At 35.5% G+C, this 10813-nt stretch overlaps 1 protein-coding gene across 2 annotated transcripts; it reads right to left on the bottom strand.

The window, feature by feature from the left end:
• Window positions 1-119: 119 nt before the first annotated feature.
• On the bottom strand, window positions 120-2858 carry LOC135132346 (proton-coupled zinc antiporter SLC30A9, mitochondrial-like). 2 transcript variants are annotated; one of them, XM_064060420.1, is made up of 11 exons: window positions 2525-2858; window positions 2072-2464; window positions 1729-2013; window positions 1555-1678; window positions 1368-1506; window positions 1165-1320; window positions 993-1104; window positions 726-936; window positions 484-676; window positions 317-430; window positions 120-264 (listed from the first exon to the last, which is right to left on the bottom strand). In XM_064060420.1, exons 1-11 carry the CDS (start codon window positions 2610-2612, stop codon window positions 220-222), a joined length of 1860 nt encoding a protein of 619 aa, XP_063916490.1. In that variant the 5' UTR covers window positions 2613-2858; the 3' UTR covers window positions 120-219. The 2 variants fall into 2 exon arrangements, with proteins under 2 accessions (XP_063916490.1, XP_063916498.1); XM_064060428.1 differs by having other exon boundaries at window positions 2342-2464.
• Window positions 2859-10813: the final 7955 nt, after the last annotated feature.

Below are 10813 nucleotides of genomic sequence, written 5' to 3'. Positions count from 1 at the left end.
AAAAACATGAAACTCTTTAACATTTTATTTCTTACGAGTTAAAAACTCAAATAAAGAACGTTCCGTTAGTCACAAATAAAGGAAATCACCACTTATATATCTATAGTAATTCAAATAAATTACAAAAAAAGATTTGGTATTTGTTATTAAATAAATACTGTTGCTGTTTATTTTACAAGACAATATAAAAGGAAATTATTTAACTGTTATATCCTATGCTTAAAGAATTTCTAAATCACAATGTCTAATCTCAGGATGCTTTTTCTGAAAAAAAAAAGAAACTAATATTGTTTTTAAATATCAAACATGGTGTTACCCTTAGTTTCATTTCAATTCTATCAATTTCCCCTCCCATCATATCCACAATATTTTCTCCATGTTTCAACATAAATTCTTCAAACTGATCAATATTTTGCAGTTTTCTAGCCTCCTAAAATCCAAAAAATCACAATTACAGTTTACAAAAAAAAAAAAAATAAATACTTCAAGCAACTTGTTTAAATCTTGTTTGTCCAAATAACTTCGAGTTAATTCACGCCCATCAAAATCCAATTCAGCTTTATATCTTACTAAATAATTTCCCATGTCAATTCCTTTGACATCATGGATAGCCCTTACCATTATATCAGTTTCTAATTCGCCATTTATTTTGTCTAAATTTTCTTCTGGTATTGAACTAAAACAACAAAATTATGGAACAATTTTTCCTCAAAACTTTATATTACCGGCCAACGAGGGCAGCCACATTAGTGTAAATAATAAAAGACGCAACTGAACCCAAGATACATCCAACAAGTAGAGACCCAATAGCATCTGGTATCGAACTACCTGTAAGTGAAGCCAAACTCATGCAACCTCCAGCAACTATCACGCCTACAACTGCAGCAAAATCTTCTAACAAAACAACATTTACACTTGGATCTTGCGAACGCAAAACTAAAAAAGTATACATACAGTAACAGACATACAGAATGTAGAGATATGAGGTTTACTATAGTCTTTTACGGGAACATTCATATTGCGAGCTCCTCTTCGGATAGAGTTGTAAGCAACCAACCAAGTTGCACCTTCTGAAACTAAAGATCCCCCTAAAATAAAATATGCCTAAAATAACAATAAAGATTAAAAGATTTACATTATAACATGAAATTTGCACAAATGTACCCAAAAGAAATCATCTATGGGCTCTGGTCTAATCAGTCCTGAACATCCATGGTATATTGAAAGTCCAGTACCTACACAAAATATTCCCACTCCTGAAATAAGGGACGCTACATATTTCATGTTTGAATATCCATACGGATGGTTAGCATCAGCAACCTAAAAGGGGAGGTGAAATTTTAAATACACCATGCAAAATAACATACTTGGACAGATTTATGAATTCCATATGCCAAAATCAACTGATTTATCGTATCTGCTAATGAATGGATGCACTCAGAAAACATGCTGTGTGAGCCTGTATACAACCAAGCAAATAATTTAAACAAACAATTGGTTCCATTACTATAACAAAAGAAATTAAAAGTGGGAAAATAGAATCGAAATAATTACATAGCAATAGCTGTTAATACCACTCTGCCTGATCTTCCCATAATACCACCATCAATTTCTATGTTGGCTGATTTACCCAGTTCTCGCCTATAGTCACGTAATCGTCGCTTCATAGTAAAAATATCTACAACGATTTAATTATACTTTTTCATTCTAAATTCCTTAGTAAAATACTTTGTTGATATTTTTTTCTTTCAATGTCTCTTTTGATAAGTTCTTTTTGTAAATTCTCTTTTGAGCCCCAAATATTTAGAGACTTAGCTTCAACATCCTTACGCCAATACACAGTAATTGGTGGTTCATTTTCATAGGGAGATCGCCTTTTAGTTTTTGGTAATGACTCCAAGTCCGATGGTTTTAACAAGAAATCAGACATTGCTCTAACTGGAGTAATAAAATTTCTCTCTAAAGATTGTGCTGATAAATCAACACGTTTTCTTTTCTTCACTTGTGGTTTAGCTACAACAAGAGAAACAATTACATACTATTTTCAAACTTCTGCCCATACGATAGACACCTTCTTCACTTGTGCTTTCTGTACTAATACCAATAATTTTCTCTTTTAACTTTTTCATTGGTTCAGATGACAAAATTGGTTTTGTTTTTTCTACTTGTTCTAAACTCTGTTCCATAACATTATCTAATACAATTTTATCTTTTGTTTTAGGATCAGCACTATCCGATTTTAATTCAGGGGCTATTATTTTAAGTACTGGTGTTTCTTTTTGAACTGATGTACTACTTTCTACTTTACTACTGGTTGCTTCTTTTTCATCCTGTGGTTTACCTGGTTCTTTTTTTTTAAATAAGTTCGGACTCCCCATGAAAGTTCGTGTACCTGACGGTATATAATTTATTGGAAGTGCATGTGTATTTCTGTGTAATAAACCTAATTTTCTTACAGCTATATCTGAAAAATACGTTGGAACACAGTGAATGTGATCATCGGATGGCCATGAGTCTATCTTACTTATGGTAACTGAACCAGTCTTTTCACAGTTTGGGATTGCAGCTTTGTAACATACATGCTTAGCTAATAGGTAGCACCGGGGCAACATATTTTTTTATTTGCACAAATGTATTCAGTCAAATATATTTTTTAACAAGGGAATGTTTGACAGATTAACATAACCAACAAATCACAAATCACTAAATTGACAACATTTGTAAACTGTGTGAAATTTGTTAAGTTTATTTATTATTAATCTAAAACCCATTTATTCTTAGCATCAGAGAACATTCTAATTAGCATGTAATAAGTAATAAATAATTGCTATACAAATAGGTAACTGCAACCACACAACTGCAATGTTATTGAATGAAATGCCATCAAGCGCCCTCTGATGACATGTTCGCCAACCAAATTTTAGGCTCCTGGTAGTGTTGCCTGATGTGGCTATTTATAGCCAAATTGGCTACTTTTTAAAGTAAATGGCGCCTATAGTCTTTGCCATTTCTATTGAAACACCACTTGTTAATCGTAAATTTGGCCACGTTTAATATTCAGACAATTTTCTAACTACATTTTTTATTTTAAAAGCCGTTGTCAATCAACCGAAAGCTGTTACCAATTGCCATATATGTATCTAATACTACTATATTGCTAACTCTTCAGAAGTAACATAGAAACCACGGAGGTAGAAGAGACCGGAGGGAAGGTGTCGTGGATTTTGTGACACAGACTCAGGCACCGTTTATGACCCTACTTGAAATGCGCGCTGTACTAAGCTCCACCCTCTAAATGTTTAGCAGTCGTAACCAGTGGCGGGGCAACATATTTTATGTTGACTACCTTATATATAAGTCTCTAAATGTTATTATGATCTTTAGTTATAATCAAAGTCTATTCAAATTAAAAACACCAACAACACGTCCAAAACTAAAACAGCACAACTAAACTCAAACTCAAGAACGAACAATTGCATATAAACAGCACGTGTTACGTGATAGTACGCCACTGGAAATCCAAACCCTGTCAGCTGTTGAGTGTAGGGGCGCGTTTGCGTCGGGCTGGCAAATATTGGGGCCTTGTTCAAATAAGATCATAACCGGTGTCTGACCGGGTCTTGAACGATGCCAGAATCGTTACATTGCTAGCATACGGTACGCTCCCTCCGGTCTCTTCTACCTCCGTGATAGAAACTTAGAAACGGTGTTCACGGACAGAGAAAGACAGAAGATGTTATTTTCTGTCTATAAGAGTACCGAGGGTATGTGCGCATATACACAAAATAGAAACGAAAGTACGAAATGTCAAAACGCATCCAATCACGCTATCGACTACAAATCAAGCAAGTACGAGTGTATGCGCAGTACTGTTTAGTAGTGTTTAGTGCCACAGAAAGACAGAGAGGTCCGATATATTGCTCTGTCGTTATGTTTTCGGACTCTTTTGAGGCCAGTTAGCAATATAGTACTATTAGATATATACCAATTGCTAAATTTAAGAAAAATCAACAGATGGTGTTTCAATAGAAATGGCAAAGACAATAAAAATTTTTATTTGGCTACTGGCTACTAATTTGGCTACTTACAAATTTTCATTTGGCTACTCTGGCTACTAATTTGGCTACTTACAAAATTTTCTTTTGGCTACTTTATTTATGAGATTTCGATTTATAATTTTTTGATTGCAGTAATTAAATTAAATAAACAAACCAAAAAAATATGTGTAAAGTACATGGAGGTTAAAGTTATATTGCATCTTTTTTATTGTAACAAATCTACATCACCTCTAGTTACTTCTCGATGCCCATATGTTTTCTGAACGTATGGCGTAGATATCGTCGTAACAATAATTTGAAGATAGATCGATAGATCGAATACTGACAGATTAGAGCAATAATAGAAGTGGCAGAACGAGTTCACGGAACGAGATGACACTGACAGATGCACATTGTACGATGTCAGCTACGCCATACGTTCAAAAAACATTTGCGCATCGAGTAGTAACTAGAGGTGTTTTATTTTTGATCGCACGTTAATATCGTGCAAACTTGTTGTGAAAAAAAGTTGGGGACTTTTGGCTACTTTTTGAGAGAATGTTGGCGCCAATGACAAATCGAAGTCTGTCAACACTGGCTCCTGGCTCCATACATATTACTTATTTAAACTCGTTTATACTCGTGACGGGCTTGGGAGATTTTTTTAATTTCAACTTTTGTTAGGTTATCAGCATCACCAGCTCCTATTTACTCGCCGTCTAATAAGGTCAATTCAACAATGAAATCTTGTGGTAGTCACCTGACACATAGTTGTTCACAAATTAGATTTTTATCGATTTATTAGACTTACATGAGTTATCACAACATCAGATGGGCAGAAATAAAATAAGTATTGTGGTGACCGAATTTAAATCAAAGTTTTCCCGCTGAAATTAATTAACAGCGGCGCGAAATCACACTTGAATAATTTGAATTTGAAAAAGAAAAAAAAATTCAATAACAAAAAGAAATTGTTAAACATAGGCAACCAAATATGCACGTTGGATTTAATGCATGTAGTACCCCAGGCACCAATGTTGTTCTGCAGGTTTTAGTTATAGCGCTAGGGGATTTTAATTATAGGGTTGGTGGTTACACAGAAACTGCATGGCGTAGAGTCAGTCTGAATGTGCTTGTGTGAGTGTAACCACGTGCTAGTTTAAATTAGTTGGTTTGGTAGTTAATAAAATGGGAGGAAGCCTTTGTTTAACGACAATGAATCGTAGCTTTCGTAATGACACAGTTGTCCCCACCCCCGCGGCTACTTCTTGCGACCTTAATCGGAAAAATGCGGACTTCCGTGCAACGCGAAACACGTGCTATAAATTTGTTTCTTTGTTTGTAAATTCACCAATCAAGTTAGTTTTTCTTAATCGTCAGCTAGTGCAAACACAATTTAACAATCAGGATTATTTAAATAAACCACTTGCTAGAAGATTTCATGAAATTCGCTTAGTCAGGAAAACACCTTGTTGTTTAATTACGAATAGGTTTCTGGATGCATATACGTAAGTGTTACATTATAACACTTCTAAATTCTTCACACACGGCAGTTAAACAAGTTCATTATACTGCGGACTGGCGGGGGGTAAAATAAATCTTTCCTTAGGTGGCTATCATCGTTATTATCATCGTTATCATGATCACATCACTGGGACATGCCCTCGCAACGCGGTAGATTGATTAATGCATCGAGGCCTGCCCTCATAACCCGACAGATTGATTAATTTATCGAGGCATGCCCTCACGACGCTACAGATTGATTACTTAATAACATCAACGAGGATTATTCCTTCCACCGCTAAAATATACATCGTCGAGGCAATTCCTCGCAACGATTTAAAATTTACATCATCGAGACGCTTTTTCCTCGCAACGATTTTAAAGTATACATCACCGAGACGCTTTTTCCCTCGGAGCGATGATTGCATATTTTTGTGTTTATTTATTATGTGTTTTGTTGGGGTAACCAGTTTGCGGTATTTTAAACTCTCAAAGTAAATTGTTTTTTTGAAGTAACCAATAACTTAGATCATGATATAATTTGACATAATGTAAACTCTTTGTTTGAATCGTTGATAAAGTGTGGCAATTATTAGTCTCATGTAAATTTTGTTAACTCTGCAAATTTTCACCTCATACAATATTTCTTTAATCTCACAATTTTAACCTCAATAATTTTCCTTTGTTGTATAATTTTAATTGAACGTAAATTTCATGCCCTACAGTTTTAACCTCACACAATATTTTTATTTGCACAAGTTTATTTCACAACCAGATCTTTTGTTTCATAAGTCTTTGCTAAGTTTTGTTTTGTAAATACAGTAGCGGTCATTTCTACGGAACCATTCGATAAAAAGTCAAGTTGGTAGCTCTGTCATCTAGTACTTTACGCCGAACGCGGTTGGTAGCGGTAGTTGATATGGCAATCGAAACTAGCACAACACGAATGTTTCGGTTGCCTTCAGTTATGCCGCACTGTACCCCGTGCAGACTGTATGTATGTTCTGTTCATCTATTTATTAAAATAAAATATCTACATTGACAATGGGGCCATCTAACCTGTCAAATTTTTGACACATATGTTTTCCCCCAGAAACCCGTCAAGGTCACTTACACCAAACAAATTTTGAAAATTTACACTAGGGAGTGGTTCTATAGAAAAGATCGCAACTTTAGTTTGTTGATGAATGTTTCTGTCATATAAATTATTTGTTGTTCAAAATTTCACAAGATTGTATGGCGAATTTAAATGTTGTTTATTGCTCGGTGAAACTTTAACATTTGTTCAGTTGTTGTTAATATCAGAGTTATAAGAGATTGAATATTTAAAAATGGAATTGAGATTAAATGACACAGAAAACGTGGCAGAAGCACTGAAGATTCAGGGGCGGCCGCCGATGTTGTAAAGTTCTCGGCTTCCATCCTTAGCCGAGATCCGCTTGTGGGTCTGACGACCGTAATGGCCTAGTTTTCCACAGCATGATCGTAATGGAGGTGCGTGCGGGTAGGCTTTGCGATAGATAGAATCACCGTCGTGGGGGGAGAACAGCTCCAGACCGGTAGGCCCAAACTCCGCTTGTGCTAGCAAGCCCCAGGGGTACTTTTGTTATGCTCCTGTTAACTGCCGTAACTTTAAAATCTGCCGTCACACGCCCGTAATAACTTGTGTATTTGCATCCAGTTACTTAATTCAGATTTTGCTTTGTTTTTATTAAATTTGTGATATTCAACTATTTACATGAATCCGAAACAGATATTATAGAATTTTTTGTTTGTTGATTTTTCGTATGTGTATGTCTGTTGGTTCGCGAGTGTTTTTTTTTTTTTCATATATGTTAAGGTGTTTGAAATGTAATATGTCCGTGAATGTAACAAGGGGGTCTTTGTGCTGAGGAGTAAATCTTCGCAGCTTCTTTCCTCCTGCGAGGGGGTACCGTGGTAGCTCCTCCAAAACAATTTTGTCTATTATTTCTTGCGCTCTCGAATCACACGCAGTGTATGTACTTGTATGAAAGAACGTCTTCCCGCCACTTAAAAAAAAAACCACAACGTAGGTTCCCATTTGTTAGACGATCACAGCCAAGGCCAAATTTTGAATTTTTGAATTTTTCGCGGGCCTTTCAAACTTTTTCAAGATCAATTTAAAGGCGGGAAGTTTGGGTTATTACAGTATTGCTTTCATTTCTATCATATCCGAATCCGACACCGCTTGATTTTGAATAAACTTAAATCACTGCTGCAGGCTTTGTGTTGCGTTTGTTGTTGATCTGATTACACGATGGCTAGTGTCCCTAGATATACTTTGGAAAATAAAAGTATATATAGGGTCTCTAACGCTGGCAATTTTGGGAAGACATTTCCAATAAGTCAATAATAATGCTTTCAAATAACATTACAGTTAAATTCGTACGACAATAAACAACATTTTTAACAACTGAACCGCAAGATGCAACGCCATTCCTTTTCCCTTGGATGATGAAGGTGAAGGGGTCATAAGCCGACTGCCCGATTGGTCGCAGGAGAAAAAATTAGTTTTCCAAGTTTGTTAGAATTGAACACAAATGTTGATCATGGCCGACTCCATTAATCTCTAAAGAGATATGGCCGTTCCATTCGGTATTTTTTGGCAAGTACGGAAAGTATGCCATGAAGTGACCCTAAACTGTTGGACTCTGGTGGTCCTTACGCATATTAATTTTTAATTACAGATTTCTTTATTTACTGACATTGGTGTTTTATCCTAATTTGAGTGGAGGACTAAAACTTATCCAAATTCTCGTTTTGTAGGGGTTGTGAAACAAATATCGGACATTGCACTGAACATAATATTTCCTCACCTAGAGAAGAACCCTCTATTTAAATGTGAAAAACATAAACGTTTAGTTTGTAAATTTGTTGTAACAACTGTAAAACCTGTTTTGGACAACATATGTCTTGAAACCACAGATTTAGTCAAGACAAAATTGTTGCAGCACAAACCAGTCAGCAGAAAGGTTCTAAAGTTGTAATTTTCTTTTTATTATTATTTAGTGCATATGTATTCAGGTATATCTACTTACATTAATATGATTAGAATTTTCCATTGTTATTTTTATTTATTCCATTTGATTTAATAAAATGAGTTCTGTTATAAACATTCCTGATCTGAATTTGACTTTATTAAATTACAAATTGTCAAAATTTAATATGGCAACTCAATCGGGGTTGTATTTTTTTTAACATTTCCATTGTTAGATGGCACCACTTTAGAGAACTTTTCAATTGTTTGGAAAGCCAATTTATAAACGCCCATTGGAACGGCCATATCTCTTTAGAGATTAATGGAGTCGGCCATGTGTTGATAAAGGCACACATGCAAGTTCTGAAGTAATAGTAAAATGTTTGTACTTCTTAACATGATCAGATTGACACATGACAGTTCTCGATAATTAAAATTAAGAATGAACCGTGTCGTCTCATTTCAAGATCACAAATCTGTGGTCCTGTGGTTGAAAAATTAAAAAGGGCATCGAGTATTATTATTTGAAGTAATATAGTAATATAGAAGTAGTTTTTTTACTAGCTGTAAACACTCCTAGCGACGCACTGGCTACGACCTTGTAGACCAGATCAAAGCGTCCCCGCTACTCGCCTTAAAACACACTTTACTGCAACTGGGGGATTACAGCGGTGAGATAAAATCCCGTGTACTGCTTATCACGCAGAGGGCGGCGACCTTGGAGTCAAGAACTGTGCGGACCACCACATGTATGCACATGACCAGCGCGGCACAGTGCCGATCAATTCGTCGGCCGACTACACTGCATTTGGATCGCAATCTTATCGCTTGTTTTTCAGGTGCAATACGCACTATACATAGGCGTCGAGTACTCGTACTCCTTGCACATCAAGCGCTTGAAAGTGGCGCAGTCGGCGCAGTATTCATTTGTAAAATAGCAAATGAGTAACAAAAATGTGTTTATCATTTTAGTTCCTTTTTATTCATAAGTATATATCTGTGTTGAGGTTTTGCAGTATACTTTTCAATTTTAAGAATCTTATTTTGATTTTTTTATTCTATTTTTAATAGAAGCAGCATTTTATATAATTTTTTTATAATATTTAACATTGCACAAAATTGTCAAGCTTCATCGAAAACTATAGTTTATTTGCACTCTGAAATTTTAAAGTTGTATGATGCTTTATCAAAATTTCAAAGTGTTGTGACCCAATTTAAAAGGCTTCCAGGTGAATTTGGGAAGAAGTTAAAAATGAAAGTAGAATCTGTTTTTAGTAGCACTCCCGGTGTAAACACTTTGCATCAGTTTTGCGACGGCATGACAGAGCCACACATTAGAACAAAATACATATGAAAATTTGCTAACGGTCCCATAACTAGTTGTGACGTGGATCGTTCATGTTCTAAATTGAAAGAAAAAGAACACGTTTTACAGAGGAAAATCTCGAGCGAGCGCTAGACCTTTTTATGAAAAAATAAGTTTGAATTTGTCGAGTCCGTCATTTAAAAAAAGTCAACTGTGGTTTGTTGTCATGGAAATAATTTGAAATTGTTTTTTTTACAAACATAAAAATCAAAACAGTGCAAATAGACGAAAATGAGTTTTTCGAGCGTTGAAGATGCAGCTCATGTTGCGTGCTTGTCCTTATTGCCTCAAAAATCGAAGAAAAGGTGCGAATTGTCATACAAGTTATTTAAGGATTGGTGTTTGATAAAGGATGATTCCGTGTCATCCGAAACATTGATAGCATACTTACTTCTATGAGAAGAGTAAAACACTAAAGTCTCCTTCAAGCTTGTGATGCGAATACAGTATTTTGAAAAGTACCATTTTTTTGAATGGAAATACGGATATTTCAAAGTATCCAAAAGTGCGTGCTTTTTTAAAGAGAAAAAACGACGGTTACAAACCAAAAAAACTCAATGTTTTCGATAGAAATGAGATGGACAGGTTTCGTGAAGAGGCTCCCGACGAATCCTATTTACTTCTTAAGGTATTTTAAGAGTGTTACATTTATATTGTAACCCTCTTACAGGGTTGAAAGAAATGTATCAAATTATCGATGAACGAAGTGCCCAATAAAACTGCGTTTACGGGTTTTAAGACAAATTCTATTACTAACTTAATTACATACAAAACACCAGTCACTATGTTAAAATGCGGAAGGGCACCTCTTATCTCTTCGGCGTAGGCGGTGGGTGTTCCTAACTCTTCCTGGGAGGGATTCTGTTCTCAAGTGCTGTCACTGGTATCCGTAGACGCCGGGTGCCAGGT

This window comes from Zophobas morio, unplaced genomic scaffold (genome assembly GCF_036711695.1).
Source record: "Zophobas morio isolate AGI-343-1 ecotype UQ-CSIRO unplaced genomic scaffold, CSIRO_AGI_Zmor_V1 ptg000002l, whole genome shotgun sequence".
Lineage (NCBI taxonomy): Eukaryota > Metazoa > Arthropoda > Insecta > Coleoptera > Tenebrionidae > Zophobas > Zophobas morio.
Note: the sequence above shows the minus strand (reverse complement) of the source record. Positions and strands in the feature narration are given on the sequence as shown.